Below are 15,453 nucleotides of genomic sequence, written 5' to 3'. Positions count from 1 at the left end.
ATAAATATAATTAAGTACAAAATCACTCCTTAATAGTCCTGATTCTCCTTAGCCGCCTTGGTAATATTTTTAAGTAATCTAAGGGACGAAAAGGAACCTGGGGATTTGCTGATGTGCGTGTTCAGACATCCTAACGTCAACAGATTACTGCGTCGCTTGTAGGACCCCTTGACATTGTGATGCCCAGCGCTGGAGGACTTGTAATATGATAGGATAGTTAGTCTTACAGAACAAACCACCATCTATGCCACTCCTACACTAGTCACTCCTTCCTTCTCCTCGGTCTCCAGTTCACCCTCCACTTCGAAACCATTTTCTTCATGATACAGCACTCCAATACCCACATTTCCCGGGGGTGAGACCCAACAAATCACCGAGAACGCGACGAATGATATCAAAAGGCCTGCAGAGTTACCGAATTTCAATAAATATTCAAGATACCGTTTCATAGCAGCAAACCTACCGACGAAGAACGCAATGTGGAAAATGCGCACCCACACATTCCACGCAGTCGCGTCGCGGGTTGTCATGATTAACCCAGGCATGGTTGGGAAGACCCCAAGCACCCAGGCGAGTGGGGCACGCCAGTTGACGCCATTGTGGTACCTTGACAGAAGTGAGAGGAAGAATATGCCTTATAATGTTTGCGCACCAGTAAATAGAGCGTTTGTCTCCGATGTAGCAGTCCTCGAGCTTGATCATGCATCTCCTTACTACGAAGTAGTCTGCGAGAAGAATCCCAGAAAAGGGAGCGACTGTGGAGGATCAGTTTATCGTGATGAATCAGACTTCTTTAACACGTACAGAATATTCCGAAGCCAGATAGTAAGGTCAAGAAAGTTGAAGCATTAGACAGGTATTGCCAAGGGTTTGAAGCTAGCCCCAGGAAGGCGAGCAGGTAAGCACCCCTCCTGATGTTGATATAGCGTCTGCGGAAGAACATTCGTTGATTCGTGCATTTGGGGCACAATAAACATAAAATACGGACGGTACGACACCCCTGCTCGTGTGTTAGGTAGATATTGGGATACGAGAGTAAGGACGTACGAGAGATCCATTCCGGCGCTCACAGAGTTGAGAACAATGCTAATGCCGAGCTGGGCACATACACAGCCGAGTCCGGCAAAGAAACTGAAGCGCAGTCAGAGAAGAAGCTAGAGCATATTAACGTGTTACATACATCGCAGCGCGAACTGTCCGATGGAGAAGTGAGCACCCACACTTAGTGTGAGATTGTCCTTACCTTTCGGGGAGTCATTACTGAAGAAAGGAGTTAAGCTATGCCCAGCGGACGAACTCCCCCTCCCCACTTACTAGTAATTCTGCAGAGTTGCGAGAAGCAGGAAAGGCTCCCAAATCAAACTCCCTACAATTTCTTGGGCGCATGACGTGACGATGATACCAATCGTGGCACACACAATGATGCAAAATGGACTGGGAGTAATCAGTCAGGTAAACCATAGCGAATATAGGTTGTAGACGTACGCAGCGATTAACTGAGATAGCGTAGGCGCATCTAAATGGACGTGTTAGTCTGACAAACAAGAATGTGATGACGTTGGGCAGACATGGCCGGTTAGCATAGCGCGTCCAGTCGCTCTGACCGATGGTTCCACCGCCCCTATTCACCATAGCCATAACATATATCAGGTGAGCGTGCAAGCGACAAAAGGACAGTCTCGCACCACGCGCCAAGAATCGCAGTGATACCGAATAACATGGCCCTATCGTATTATTTAACAAGATATCTGATTTTATCTCAAGTCTTGATCTCACCATCCTGTTTCACCATGAACGGGACTCGCTTGCTCCCGAAACAAGGGACCGCCAGAATGTGTGTTCGAGACCGCCCAAGCAAGAAGTCCGATCAGGCTGGATTGTCGAGTAAGTGCAGCGCATGCGTGAAGTTAGAATGGTGACGGTGCTTACGTGGCGCTAAACATGACAGACGAGACGATGAAGGGTTTCTGGAGTCGCTCAGGAGGGATGCGCATCATTGCGATGAAGAACACGTAGTAGATGCTGCATACGACAGTCAAATTGAATGGATGCGTGGAAAGAGGATGTATCGAACATTATGCCTATGAAGTCCTTCGTCAGCAAGATTCCTCCTGCTAACGTCTGTTTCCTAAATCATTGTGTGTAAGTGACTGGAAAACTTAACAAGTTGGGTGCACGTGTGCTCACATGTGGGCAAATCCTAAAACAAGATAAAATAAGCATTAAACAATCTAAAAGAAAGGTTGCGCACCAGGAATGATGGCGCCGATTGTAACCTATTCAGATGCGTGAAATGAAGTAAGATGCACGAGGACTTGGAGACGTACCGCAACAGCTACACGAAAGTTCATCAGCAGCATAACAGAGAACAAGAGTAGAAAACAAGTTACCTTGTCCACCCCAGTAGGCCTGGAGGCCATCCCAGCTAAATGCACATATCAGCTTTCAGCACTTGAAAAAGAAACTCAGAACTTACAAGATGCCCCTTGAATTGTGAAATCAAGCAGTGTACTCCAATACGTTTAGCGCATCACTCACACAAAAGCACGAACGATGACAGGAAAATAGGCGCCTCTGCTAGAGGAATCAACATAATGTGCCGCTGTCAATTGCTGCATACTCGCCGCATGCCCCAGCTGAACCTGCACGCCACAGTAAAACCTATGTGGTGTCTTTACTTAAGCTGTCAGCATTTCAATGGAACCCATCCCGTGACCACAGCATCCCCACCTCTCTCCCATCCACCCGCAGGTGACACAAAGCACTCCAACGATAAGACCGCAGATGACGATAGACACGATGGCCTGTGTCGCATCTAGGCCGTACGCGAGTAATGTGCTGCCGGTAGCATACCCTGAAATGCTGAGACCACCGATGCACCAGTAGACGAAGTAGGACCATATCTTATAGGTCCGGCGCTCCTTGGGCATGGGGATGAGGTCGCGGTTGAGCCATGATGTATTGGGCACTCCAAGATCAGTGGGTACCTCAATGTACTGGAGGAACCTGCGCCAACGAGACGGATGCGGATCTGCTTCCTTTGAGTTGGACATCGCAGGTGGTCAGTAATACTCAGTATCAACGTCTCAACGCAATTGGTGATCGAGTATTTTGTACTACTTGATCATGATGCATGAGCTCCATGGAGACGACTGATCAGAAGAAAGGTACGAATTTAGCTCCTCGTTCTGCGGAAGAATACGCCAGGGTAACGTTATAGTGACTCCATGCGGTTGGAAGAAGCTTGTCTGGATCCGAATTATGATATTGGCTCCATACTGATAGGACTGATGATGAATCGATATCATATTCGGGTTATAGTAATAGGCCATATCATTTCAGCCGCAAAGTCGAAGATTAGTGCATAAGAAACTTGAACTAGTAGTCAAACTGTCAAAGTGATGTCGTTGGAGAACACCCACTTCTTGTTTATCTGGCAATTGATTAAAAATGGACTTTCTTCTTACACCTCTGAGAATCATCTAGTCTTACGCCGTACGATCAGTAATCTTGCTTAGGAAAGCCCGGAACACGTCCCGCCTCAACCTATCACCCCTCAACTCGTCCTGCGCACCAGGCTCTGGTAGCAGCTCGATCATCGCATTAATCTCCGCCACTGCATTCTTCGAATACTCTTCATAGCGCTTGGGAATGTTCAACCCCTCCTCGTCATTGTACATATCTTTCACAGCTTGCTCCCTCATAGTCTGTTCGGGACCCTTCTTGCCGTAGTTCTCAAACAGGATTTGTTTTTGCGTGTCGGTGCCGTGCGTGAGTGCCGTGCATACGCACCAGGAGCACTTGCCGTCAATGATGTCCGTACCAATCTTCCCGATCTGCGCCTCAGTGCCGTGGTAGTCGAGGTAGTCGTCTTGAACCTGGAAGAACTCGCCCATTGGAATGAGAATCCGGTCGGCTTCTTTGTATGGCTCGACAGTCTTTCCGTCGAGCTCGTATGCATCTTGGACACCACACATGCGCATGGCAAGCGCGACACTGAGGTAGAAAGAGTAGTAGGCTGTTTTGTACCGCACAACGAAGGTATGTTTTGGGAGGGTATATTTGTCTATGTTGATGTTGTCCTCAGGGGCAGTGATTTGGTCAACGAGCTGACCCATCTCGGTCTTGTAAGTTACCTGGGCCACTAGGGTAAGTGAGATGCAATGAAAGGGTGTAGTATGCACCTCCTGGAACAACTCCAATAAATCAACGTAATAGCTCTCACGTCTGAAGTGGTTCTTGAGGATGTGGTAGATAGCGCCCTCGAGCATGCATGAGTCGTTGACAGCAATATTGTGTACCTTTCCAAGCCCCTTGACATCAGAGACGCGGTACCAGCACGGCTGGCCACGGCGCGAAATGGAACGGTCCATGATGTCATCGGAAACGAGGAAGAATGCTTGAAGCTATCAGGGGTGACTAATAATATTTCGAAATGAAGAATGGTGAACTTACAAGTTCGATACACCACCCGAGGAGGGCGGCTTTGAAGTATTCATCGTCGGTTGGAAGGCGGTTTAGGAGAATTGTGACGCTGTCAACGACAGATATGCCACGATTGAGTTTACCTCCAGGGACATTGTAGATTAAGTTCTAATAATAATATAGGAGTCGAATGTCACGAGTGGTGTAACCAGATCCGTTATGTGGCAACATTAATGATGGCAGTCCCGACGAAGACGTGAATATCGATATTCAGTGGAAAGCATATAACTAGTCACCTCATTGAACCACGCAATGGCATCTTCAGGCATATTCTCGGACTTCATATGCGCAATCAGTTCTTCCCGGATGCCCTCAAAGACTGCGAGAAACTTGTTCCGCGTGTCTGCATGCGACATTGCGTACATAGGTAGCAATAGAATCGAATGTGACGCTGATGTACACGGTGAAATAAAGTAGGAACGGACGAACGCTTGGAGCGAAGGAGGCCGCCCATCTCCACTATTAGTACCTGCTTGTGATGAGACCACTTTAAAATCACGTTCTATGCTGTAGCACTGCCCCGCACTAGACGGCGAATGACAATTCACCCAGCAATCAGGAGATATGCATCCTTTTTAGTATGTCGGCCGAACTGACGGTCAAACGTATCAGTTAATATAAATAAACACTTGAATCACGAGTCTCAACAGCTCAACTAAGATAATGAGACCGGCAAACTATAACCCTAACCAAAAGTGGATGTGTGGCACCTTTGATTCGAAAGACGAGAGCCTACTAAACTTCAAGTATTGACTGGCCACCATCGCCGAGGTCGTATTCGAACAATGTGAAATGAAGGCTGTCCAGATATTGGTTGTCGCTGCTCGATCGCATCCTAGGTCACCAGAAGAGTGCAAAGATGGAATAGTGAGACCGCACTGACAGGAATCAAGAAATTAAGTGAGCGCCTACAGAAGGCTATTGCCGTATGTGCATATGTGCTGACTTCTCGCGCACTATGCATATGCATTGCCTTCTCGTCTTCTTGACATGTGCGTCACAAGGTTCAAATTCTTGATCGGCGTCTTGTAACCTTACGATACTTATCGCAGGTATCTTGTAGTTACACTTCGAGGCCTCAGCGCTAGCCTAGCCTCAGTGTTGGTTTTACACTCTCGCTGAGCTAGACACTAGATATCACTAAATACCGATAAGCAGGAGATACTCCTTTGAAATATTCAATAACACGTACTTGTGGTGAACAGTCGTGATACAAGTAGAACTTAGACCCGTAACCAATCTTTACTGTATCATAGTTAAAGTCAGACTGGTCAATCTCGGAACAGGCAAAGCGCGGAGTTTAAAATTTGCCTCATCGAGTACCAGCTCCGCGTCACCTAGCAATTCTATCGAACGCATTTGTGCACCTGCCAGATCATGCCTCAAGGCCTCAATATACCAGCCGCCTGTTAAATCTTTGATTTAGATCATCAATCCTTCGAGCCTCGATCAAGATAAAAAAAACCCTAGCCATCCTACATGAAGTCCTTTAAAGTGAGTTGTGCGGGGCCTGCGGCAGGCTCAGAACATCAAGTTTGTCACGTGTCACAGCGATCTCGACATGGATTCGAATGACCTGGAGCTGTACCTCCAAGGCTCCATAGCACGGACTGAACATTTTCAATAAATGCAGTCAGCTAGAGTCACTGCCTCCCAAGCCCCATGACCAAGTTGCGCTCGAATTTGGGGTGCGATTTATGCGCGGGACTACCAAATCTGTTGCTCACCGCTGGATTGGATCGGAATGCGGCTGACTGCTGGTAGGTGCCATTGCGTCATTTGGATGCGCGTTGTAAGCATCGACATCCGCGTCAGCCTCTTGGGCGCGAGTGTATAAGTATTCCGTCTTCTCTACTTTCCCGTCATCTCGCTCTCTTCCCTATTCCACCATGTTACCGTTTCCCTTTTTCACCATATGATCATTTCCCCTTCACATCATTGCGACAAGGCTGCCATTGGATATATGTCAGTCCGACTCGGTCGCTGGACCTTTCGGTGCATCTGTTAGATTCTCTATTGACTACCCGCCCGCCAAATTATTAGCTTTTCGCAGCGTCATCGAGCCTCCATCATTCACTCACAAGGAGCCTGGCTATGTGGTATGCCTTCAAAGTGGATATTGCCCGCTGACATTCCCTTAGATTCCGGCTGGTAAATAAAGATGCCTCATCTCCTCTTTATTGTGGTTGACCACTATTTCGCTATGGTCGGTGAGTTCTTTTTTGGCTGAATGGTTGACGTGTGCGGTGGCCGCAGGAGTGCGCTTGATGCATGGCACAGCGTGCGTTTGCCGTGGGTGTTGTGCAGCAGGTGTGAGCCTGAGACTGTCGTTCGTGATGGGGTGGTTAGTTGCTTGGGCTGCAAGGTGATTAAGTTTTTGCCTGCTTGTCTGTTCCTTGTCTTCGTCTTGCTCGCGTGCCCCTTCGTCCTTTCGCCTAATCGATTTGTTCGCTCCGCGCCTCGATCAAGTACTCTTGGCGGTTCTATGCTCGAAGGACCCTGCCTCAGTCGCTTCCACTTACGCGTAGTTCCGTCTTTCGCTACCCACCGCCCACTACGCCCGTCATTACTGCACGCACTCTGCACGCTCACGTATTCTGGTCATCGTTCCCACGTCTCCGCATCTTCTTCTTTTCATCTCATCTTCTTGCTTTTGTGCTGACATTACATTTTTCGAGCTCACCTGGCGGATCCAAGGTACGTCTATGATATGCGTTGTTGACTACTACAACCCATGTCTATAGACGTACCTTGAAGTTTGGGCGCAGTCTTTCGTCAATGATCAGAATAGAATAGAGGTGGTCATTTCACATCTCCTACTCCGAGCTCCCTGCTCGCCGTCTTTTCCATCTCGTGACATGTTGCGCTACCGTTAGTATTAGATTCGAGCTATACCGAGTACATCATTAATGCATATACACATGTATGAGACATGCCTTCGATTTTGTCCTTTCTCTTGGAATAAATTCATCCGTGGACAACATTGGTGTGATCAATCATTAAAGTCATTAAATGTCATTATTGCATCGAACCCTGAATCGATACGAAAAAGATAGTCGCTGATATACAATCGTAATATACCGCTACACATACCAGCGATGACCGGTCTCCGTAACACGCCCAAAATTGAACTAATTGCAAGTATCAAAGTAAGTGTAGCAGCTCTGGTAAGGAAAGCATCCTCAAGGTCTCGCGACCGTACCACGTACGAAGGTGCACTCCAGCTGAGCTGCTCGATAGTCTGGGACCTGCGGTAGACTCCTGCAACCAGAACCTTTAAGGTCGCATCGCAGGGGGACAATAGTGCGAGTCCGGAATGAGTTGAAAAAGTTGAAGACTGGATGCCAAATTTACATATACGATTGGTTTAGGGCCGGTTGTAATGAAGCTGATGATAGATTTGAATTACATGTATGAGCAAACATTACATAAGTATGGGTATATAATCGATAATCGACGTAGTAGATCAGTGTAACCAATATGTACTAACTCGTAAGAAACATTCAAACACTATGCTACGCCCAAAAACGGTTCCACTTGTGTCGACTTCAAGCTCAAATCAAAGGACAAAGTATACATGTGCAGCTTAGGCAACGGTAACGACACTGGAAACGGTGCTGTAAATGGCCTCAACAGCATCAAGGGCCACAGTCCCCAGATCCGCCACTTCCGTCATCGTTTTGCTGCAAAGGGGGTAGACGCTAATGAACAATATTAACCGACCGTAAAAGAAGATAAGATGAGAAACTCACTGGTCAGTCGTCTGTGTATCCGAGCAGGACAAGCCCACTGGGCCAGTGGCAGAGGTGTCCACACTTAGGTACTGGAGGAGCTTCGGAGTGCGACTGTCATCCGACTGCAAGACCATCTCGCAGTAGGTCAAGGTGTAGTCAGAGTTACACGACTCGGCGCGGCGCGCCAGCGATGATGGCTCGACGTTGGGAGACGAGGCCCTCTTCTGAGCCTTGGCGGCATTGGTTGCAGGCGAACTCGATTCTTTGGGGGGTGAAGACTGAGTGAGCTCGGGTGTGGAGGGCAAGGAAAGCATGTGAACGCCTGGAATGTGACGTTCTCGCGGCAAATTACCTTTAATCATGACTACCTTGCTAACTTCCCCGACTGCAGACTGCATGCGAGATGCATCGGGGTTTTGGGGTGTTGTGTTGTTGGGCAGAGTCCGAGCATACCAGGCAATGGATGCTGAACCACTGGGGGGCGTGAGTGTGGAGGCATCAGGTGTCTTCTCCGACTTGTCGTTGCCCTGACTCGGCAGCGATGGTAATTGGACAGTGGATGCATCAACCTTGGGGAGTTCGTCTGTGGCAAGAGACTCGTCCAGAGGGACAGGGGCGCTGCTAGTGTCCTTAGGGACTGTGGGCGCCTTCTCCTTCTCTACTTGGGGAAGCTGGAGGGAAAGATTGGATACCTCCGTGTCTACATCAGACATGCCAACGTAGTTTGTGGATGGTGTTTTGACGTCAGAGACGCCGGGGATGCTGACGCTGTTGTCGAGAACGCGGACGTTATCTAGGGTACTAGGACCCTTGGGGATGGACCCGGTGGGAATAGCAACTGCGAAGGCAGCACCGATGATGATCAAAAGAGTGGACTTGTTGAACATGATAAAGGAGTGTGGGTGGGTCGTGATATGGGGTTGTAACAAAGACGAACGAAGTTCAACTGGGGTGTACACCAGATCATGGTAAAGTTTTTATATGCTTGCATAATGTTCGGTACGGTGGTTGTTGGTGACACAACCCTATAGAACACAAGAACTGGTATGATCAGCGCGGATTCCGAATCACGTATGTCAAACGTATGTCCGTAACTTGCTTGACCGATCGGTTAAATGTCGTGGAGGTGGTTAAGCGCCAGATGAGTCGGACCTGACGTGGGCCTCAACTTTCGTGCAAAGCACCCATCGAGGTACTGTGAGGCGATGGGCAGGGCCAGTTTTTGCACTATATGGACGATAGCTGGCTTGATCAAAGGATTCGTACTACTCAATAAGTACGTGATGAGTCTCAGAGCCGAGACGTAAAAGACGGAATTCTAGCAATTAGAAGGTTTTCGAAATATCAAACAAAAAAGTACTAGCGTATCATGACGCACCTTGTCGCACGACTGCCGACAACGATGGGCTCTTCAGGACGGCGGTGTCGTGCAATTAACACTTGTGCGACATGAACCAACAATTCAAGCTTTGAGCTCAGATAAGTCTATCATTGAAAACAATTAAGTAATCCGGACCACAACTGCTGGCACCAGCAAATAGTACTAAGACATCCTACACATATAACGCAGCGTTTGTAACATGTCGAGAGCGGTACGGAATATGAGTTCGAAGTTCATCAGCTGGCCAAATGCTCTCCACATCTTCATCATAAAGAGATAAATTATCGAGTTCCATGCCGCCTATACCCTATAGCAACTTGTCACATGAACTTTGTTGGGCCGAAATAATTATTTTTATTCCCCAAGGAGTCAAGGACCTAAGAGTGTATTGTTTGTCAGTCAGGGAAGTAGCAATGAGAACTCAGTAAAAGATTCTATGCGCCTGACTGAGCTCTAGCAAAGATATCATCATAAACATACACCCAGTGGCATCACTTAAATTCCAGTGGGCTCTGGGTCGATTCACCACGAGCCTACCAACTTGGCTCCAAGAGTTAAGTTGCGTTCTATTCGTATGTTGGGTAGACGCGTTGCTTACGCAGTTAGCGCTCAGGCTGCAGAACTGCTGACATAATGATGTCGCGTCTGGCTTGCGCGTCGATTAACCTGTTCTACCAACTCTACCATGGACCACTTTCCAACTAACTGGGGTCGTCCAGTAAGTATCGTGGACTGGAGTTAGAGTACAGCACTAATTCAGATCTTGCAGAGAAACGACGCTTTTGATGCATATGCTACCTACCCCATTCACCAGCGACCATATAATGGTCCAAAGGATTCTTTCGCTGATGGCGTACAGCGAACACAGTAAGTCTGTTCACTTAATGCTCTTCCTTTCCATCAACGAGACTCAACTTGATATGTAGACAACCAATTGTAACTGGAACGAGTGTGCTGGCGATCAAGTACAAGGATGGTGTCATGATGGCCGCTGACAACCTCGGTAATTTCACTTCGAAGTCATCCCATTCATCCGTTCATGTGTTCTCCAATAGCTTCATACGGGTCCCTCGCTCGATTTAAGGATGTACAGCGTCTGCACCAAGTCGGCAACTATACTGTGATTGGTGCTGGAGGCGATATGTCGGACTTCCAGTACATTCAGTATATCCTTGAAGAACTATCCATCGATGAGATATCTGCGCAGGATGGACATGAACTTGGTCCTGTCGAGATCCATGAATACATGTCGCAGCTCATGTATGCGCGTCGGTCCAAGATGGATCCGCTCTGGAATTCTCTGCTTATTGGTGGATTCAAGGACGGCAAGAGGTAAGGATGTGCTACGTCGTTCTCGAGCAGGATTCAACTATTATTCAAGGTTTTTGTCGTACGTTGACCTGTTGGGTACGACCTATTCTGCTTCGACACTTGCTACTGGGTACGGCGCTTTCATTGCCCAACCACTGTTGCGTAAGGCCGTCGAAGGGAGGGAGGACGTCATTACTGAAGAGGAAGCACGAAAGATCCTAGAGGATAGCCTGCGCGTGCTATTCTACAGAGATGCCCGAAGTTTGAATAAGGTACACCCTCGCAGTGACTATTATGTTCACCTGATTGATTAACTGACTTTTCCTTCAGTTTCAAATTGCTGCAATCTCTAGCGCAGGCGTATCTATCAGTGATTCGATGCAACTCGATACTGCATGGTCATTCGCAGAAAACATCCGGGGTTACGGTGCCCAGACGCAGTAGCTTGTATCCGTGTATTCTGAAGTCTAATTCATCATGTTCTAAATTTATGAGACATGCAAAGTCTAGTAATGCCCTGCAGCGCTAACCTAAGGTTACGCTGTTGCCTCTCCCTTGTCACATAAACTGGATGTTTGAAGGTTTTTCCGCAGTCCTGTCACGTTTGATACCATCCACTTTCCAGAGTGCGTCGCTGACATCCTATCAAAAAAACGGATGAATTGCCAGAGGACAGTACTCACCATAGGGTACTCCCGAGCATTCCAGTCCAAGAACAAGTGTACTTCCCCAGCTACGCTGCTTGCCTAGGCAAGTATTAGGCTCAAGTTGCCGGTCAACCCTAAAGGAACTGTTATGCACACGCATGGCAAAGTACTTTTCTACTTTATGTCCAATGACAAACCGATGCAATTCACTTTCCCAGGAACGACTTGACCCAGTGGCCAGCCATGCACTATAAGAGTTGTGCCATGACGAAACTTGAACGATTCCGTATGCGTGTCATCGACTGTCGGAAGGTAGATTCTACGGTTCGTGCCACATTCGCATAATTGATATGATGGTCTTTGGGAATTACGAATAGAGATTTTCGCAGGACAAGAGTACATTGTGCGACCTAGAAGAAACAATGATTGTGTTATGGACCACCATAATTTTTTTGTCCTTGTGGTCACAACTTGTGGTCCCAGACACAATGTGCATCTCTTGTTGTGGGTGTGACGCGCGGAAAGTATTAAAGGCAGAGCCCTTGCTACCGAGCTAAGTATCTTACTCTTCCATCATGAAGCCTGCTATCCGCTCTCAATCTCCATTCAGCAATCTTCCTATCGAGATTCTCTTGATCATCTTCCAAGACGCAGCCGAGCCGACGTTTTCCCAAAGGGAGAAATATAACAATAAAAATCCTTACTCGACCGCCCTATCCCTATGTCTCGTCTCTCGACTTGTCAGACGTACCATCCTCCCCCATTTCCTGCACACGATCTTGCTCCGCCGACGTCACAGCGTGAAGAAGTTCGCAAATGCTCTGCTTATGCAGAAAGCGTACGCTGAGAAGCAAAGCGATCTTTTCTTCGACTATACCTCCGCTGTACAGAGGATGTGGATTTGTGACGCATTTGACTATTCCCTCAATGCACAAGCCCAGTCATACTACTGGGACTCGTGGATGGGCGTGCTGGCCGAATCTCAGTTAAAAGAGATTGAGCTCAAGCGCAACATGAGCGTGCTTCTTCCTGTGATCCTCGCTGCGCCAACACTTGTGGTTGACCGCCGCCATTTAAAGCTTGTCCTTGAGCTTGAGGGCGCGGAGAACGCTCGGTCTTCCCACGCCGATCACAATATCAGCGGACAATCCACTTTGTCAGTGAAAACCAAAAGTTTGACGATAATACGTCAAAGCATCAGCTATGTCCTGAACGTATACCGGAACATTTCCAAAGGATCTGTTTTCTTTGCATCAATCCAGCATCTCACTTATCTAACCGATTTGGCTGAGGACTCGTGCGTTTTTCGCGGCATCAGCAGTGGCGTAGACTCGCCAAAAAATCCGCTGTCTCTTTGGATGCGCGACCTTCCGTGGGCTCATATGAAGAGCCTTGAAACCTTTTCAGTGGTCTACCCGCATCTGCCTCCCCCCTACGATTTCCAGTCATATGTCACAAGGGGACTAGACTTGCATGTGGAGCGACTCACGGTGTCTGCTGCCCTTTACAAGCAGGACCCTGAATCCTTCCCGTGGGTGACACCGCCGTTTCCTGTGACGGATCCTGGAACGAAGAGGATAGAATCGGATGGTCTGTCCTTCGAGGTTACACGTGACAAGACCCACTTGACACAAGCGTTTTGCTCGTGGGATAAAGCTTGGGCTTCCGGGTTAACCGACGGATGAGGTGGTGTTATGAAGATGGTGATGGGTGCTGTGATATGACTTATCTTAGATATGTGCCCGCTCGTATTCAGTTTTGCTTCTTACTATACCCTTACGATAGACTTCTCATACCCAATAGATAGGACGGAGACTGTATGATTCATGAGCCATTAGCCGCAGCGTGACCTCAGTTCCGAGACGTGAAAGGAAATCAACAACAGCAGGTGCAACATGGACGATTGCATGCCTTTTCAAATGAACGAGTGTTAGACCGTCGGCGAACAAAGCAAACAATTGAAGAAAGTTACGCTGGACCCATGGACCATGCACAAGAGTCGCTTTATTACAAGAGTCAGAATTATGCATTCACAATGTACACCAAGAATGCGAGTTGCAGGTCAGTGGGTACGCTTCCATGACATTTCGATAACCAGTTGTGAGGGGGTTGCTCGCCAAGCACGAGTCGAGCGCACGAACTGACATAATGATTCATCATTGGCTACAGAATTTCAATGCATTCCATATGCAGATTGACACCCATGCTACGTCACAGCGCTCCTTCACGCCCAACCTGCTAAGCGAGCAACATCAACGCTCACAGCAAGGAAAGACAGGCTCAGTGACTCAGTTTCCACACTGGAAATCATTCCCATCAGCAACCACCTTACAGCAGTTTGATGATATAATTGGACATTCCGGTCCGCAGAAAAAACCGGAATCGTTCCCGTTGTTATAACCATTCATACTGCCATGTAGGGTGAAGGTTCTAGATTCGGTGCCGTGTGTGCCGAAAAGGAGTTGGTTGTGCTGCCCTGCGTTTTTGTGCTTGTGATTGATTCTATTACCACTGTAACACCAGAGTAACCATTATCGCAGTGGTTTTCTGACGTCCCTACAAGGTGTTCATCGCGCTCCAGTTAGATTTCTATAAGTACCTTTGCAGGATCTATGGGATCTGGGTGATTTATGTTGCACAAAGGTTGCGAATTGCCGCTATTTCAAAATTTCATCTCTCGCAACTGCAACATCCAATAATATTTTATTCTATTGATACGAAATATGTTTTTAGGTACTCTGCATTTTACCAGTTGAGCACGACGTTGAATTGTGATAAACTTTTTGCATATTTAGTAATCGTAGAACATATGGAATGAAGAGACACCGAAAGTGTTAGGTAACCACCAACGCATAAAGCGAAAATGAAAAATTTAAACAAAAAGTGATGCCAGTTTTGTTATCACGTTACCTTCACGGAACTCTCTACTTACGTGTGGACTTACGACGCCCATCACCAACGATGAAATCAAAGTGTTTCTATTGTTATGCTCATACATAAGCTACATGTCAAGTGGTCCCGGTCAGTGCTTATAGTATGGCGGCGGTGGATCCCCTTTATCACGGTGCTGGTAAACTGGATCAAGCACCCCACGATCTGTACGCGTGACATTTGATGCAGAGTAGTAATGTCGCAGGTAGCTCGTGTGGCGTGTGTCTGATGTCGAGCGGGGTACGGTTGTGTTCTGTCGATGGGAAGGTGGTACTATATTGTCACTAGTCGGAATGTCCCCTGTCGAGCGTGAAAGATGGAGTGTGCGTTTGTGCCTCTCGGTGTGAGAGCGGGGAGTCGATCGTTTGGCTTCTTGTGTGAGTGCGGAGCGCTGCGGGGACAGCGGTGCATTTGTGGGAGGGTGGCTGTTATTAGCGGAGCGCATGGACGAGATTGACTGCTGCTGGCGGGAAATTCGCGAGGGCCCAGCTTGTGGAGATTGGGCAATGTGCGAGCTAGATGGCTTGCGTGGTGGTCGTGGAGGGGGATCTTCAGGAGAACGCAAAGATGTATTAGATGGCTGACGGGAAGCAGCTGGGACCGGCAACGGGCGTATATGAGTGCGCGAAGGGGAGGGCTTTGGACCGAGGGGCGAATGTGTGGAGGATGCTTCCGTTGGAGACGCCATCCAATTATTCCGCCAAGAGATGTCAATGACGGACAAAGGGACCGAAACATTCACCCGCGGCACAGTTATGTTAGTGCTTGGTGCAGGGTCAGCGGTCTCAAATGGCCGAGGCCGCGCATCTTGACCTGCAATCAACCCTCGCTGCCTGTGTCGGAACTTTACCACAGCATAGCACAGAACAGCGAGGATCACGGTCCCACCAAGTGATGCGCACACAGCAATGATGGCCGTGTCTTGATGGTTTATCGTTACACCGCCATTCGAACGTGCGGAAAG

General features: G+C 48.0%; 5 protein-coding genes across 5 annotated transcripts; 2 read left to right on the top strand and 3 right to left on the bottom strand.

Moving 5' to 3' along the window:
• Positions 1–202: 202 nt before the first annotated feature.
• HD556DRAFT_208545 (permease for cytosine/purines, uracil, thiamine, allantoin-domain-containing protein) lies at positions 203–3,270 on the bottom strand. The gene is made up of 23 exons (XM_041309905.1): positions 2,731–3,270; positions 2,625–2,672; positions 2,539–2,574; positions 2,477–2,485; positions 2,391–2,425; positions 2,328–2,335; positions 2,252–2,276; positions 2,188–2,200; positions 2,075–2,128; positions 1,930–2,022; positions 1,777–1,872; positions 1,686–1,724; positions 1,569–1,621; positions 1,486–1,516; positions 1,315–1,434; positions 1,244–1,260; positions 1,181–1,193; positions 1,048–1,131; positions 989–1,000; positions 805–929; positions 653–755; positions 464–606; positions 203–403 (listed from the first exon to the last, which is right to left on the bottom strand). Exons 1-23 carry the CDS (start codon positions 3,051–3,053, stop codon positions 243–245), a joined length of 1,641 nt encoding a protein of 546 aa, XP_041152125.1. The 5' UTR covers positions 3,054–3,270; the 3' UTR covers positions 203–242.
• Positions 3,271–5,196, bottom strand: HD556DRAFT_208638 (farnesyl-pyrophosphate synthetase). The gene is made up of 4 exons (XM_041309906.1): positions 4,722–5,196; positions 4,456–4,593; positions 4,185–4,406; positions 3,271–4,136 (listed from the first exon to the last, which is right to left on the bottom strand). Exons 1-4 carry the CDS (start codon positions 4,848–4,850, stop codon positions 3,489–3,491), a joined length of 1,137 nt encoding a protein of 378 aa, XP_041152124.1. The 5' UTR covers positions 4,851–5,196; the 3' UTR covers positions 3,271–3,488.
• A 2,661-nt stretch (positions 5,197–7,857) lies between these two features.
• HD556DRAFT_208337 (uncharacterized protein) lies at positions 7,858–9,265 on the bottom strand. Its single transcript, XM_041309904.1, has 2 exons — positions 8,238–9,265; positions 7,858–8,186 (listed from the first exon to the last, which is right to left on the bottom strand). The coding sequence occupies exons 1-2, from the start codon at positions 9,104–9,106 to the stop codon at positions 8,072–8,074; spliced, it is 984 nt and encodes a 327-aa protein (XP_041152123.1). The 5' UTR covers positions 9,107–9,265; the 3' UTR covers positions 7,858–8,071.
• A 983-nt stretch (positions 9,266–10,248) lies between these two features.
• Positions 10,249–11,483, top strand: HD556DRAFT_1427003 (proteasome endopeptidase complex beta subunit). Its single transcript, XM_041304647.1, has 6 exons — positions 10,249–10,318; positions 10,370–10,467; positions 10,527–10,603; positions 10,656–10,932; positions 10,982–11,183; positions 11,242–11,483. The coding sequence occupies exons 1-6, from the start codon at positions 10,286–10,288 to the stop codon at positions 11,353–11,355; spliced, it is 801 nt and encodes a 266-aa protein (XP_041152122.1). The 5' UTR covers positions 10,249–10,285; the 3' UTR covers positions 11,356–11,483.
• A 258-nt stretch (positions 11,484–11,741) lies between these two features.
• On the top strand, positions 11,742–13,475 carry HD556DRAFT_208217 (uncharacterized protein). Its single transcript, XM_041309903.1, has one exon. It carries the CDS (start codon positions 12,134–12,136, stop codon positions 13,241–13,243), a length of 1,110 nt encoding a protein of 369 aa, XP_041152121.1. The 5' UTR covers positions 11,742–12,133; the 3' UTR covers positions 13,244–13,475.
• Positions 13,476–15,453: the final 1,978 nt, after the last annotated feature.

This window comes from Suillus plorans, assembly GCF_016647745.1.
Source record: "Suillus plorans strain S12 chromosome Unknown HD556scaffold_135, whole genome shotgun sequence".
Lineage (NCBI taxonomy): Eukaryota > Fungi > Basidiomycota > Agaricomycetes > Boletales > Suillaceae > Suillus > Suillus plorans.
This window is presented reverse-complemented; position numbering and strand designations above follow the sequence as displayed.

Excerpts from the sequence above, each read along its gene's own strand:
- HD556DRAFT_208545 (XM_041309905.1), bottom strand. The coding sequence starts at position 3,053 with ATGTCCAACTCAAAGGAAGCAGATCCGCATCCGTCTCGTTGGCGCAGG. Across the intron at positions 2,023-2,074 it reads AAGGACTTCATAGGCATAAT|CATCTACTACGTGTTCTTCA; the intron begins GTTCGATACATC and ends TGTCGTATGCAG. Across the intron at positions 1,517-1,568 it reads GCGCTATGCTAACCGGCCAT|ATGCGCCTACGCTATCTCAG; the intron begins GTCTGCCCAACG and ends ACGTCCATTTAG.
- HD556DRAFT_208638 (XM_041309906.1), bottom strand. The coding sequence starts at position 4,850 with ATGTACGCAATGTCGCATGCAGACACGCGGAACAAGTTTCTCGCAGTC. Across the intron at positions 4,407-4,455 it reads TCGGGTGGTGTATCGAACTT|CTTCAAGCATTCTTCCTCGT; the intron begins GTAAGTTCACCA and ends CACCCCTGATAG. Across the intron at positions 4,137-4,184 it reads TATTGGAGTTGTTCCAGGAG|GTAACTTACAAGACCGAGAT; the intron begins GTGCATACTACA and ends CTAGTGGCCCAG.
- HD556DRAFT_208337 (XM_041309904.1), bottom strand. The coding sequence starts at position 9,106 with ATGTTCAACAAGTCCACTCTTTTGATCATCATCGGTGCTGCCTTCGCA. Across the intron at positions 8,187-8,237 it reads GATACACAGACGACTGACCA|CGTCTACCCCCTTTGCAGCA; the intron begins GTGAGTTTCTCA and ends ATTGTTCATTAG.
- HD556DRAFT_1427003 (XM_041304647.1), top strand. The coding sequence starts at position 10,286 with ATGGACCACTTTCCAACTAACTGGGGTCGTCCA. Across the intron at positions 10,468-10,526 it reads GATGGCGTACAGCGAACACA|ACAACCAATTGTAACTGGAA; the intron begins GTAAGTCTGTTC and ends CTTGATATGTAG. Across the intron at positions 11,184-11,241 it reads ATGCCCGAAGTTTGAATAAG|TTTCAAATTGCTGCAATCTC; the intron begins GTACACCCTCGC and ends CTTTTCCTTCAG.
- HD556DRAFT_208217 (XM_041309903.1), top strand. The coding sequence starts at position 12,134 with ATGAAGCCTGCTATCCGCTCTCAATCTCCATTCAGCAATCTTCCTATC.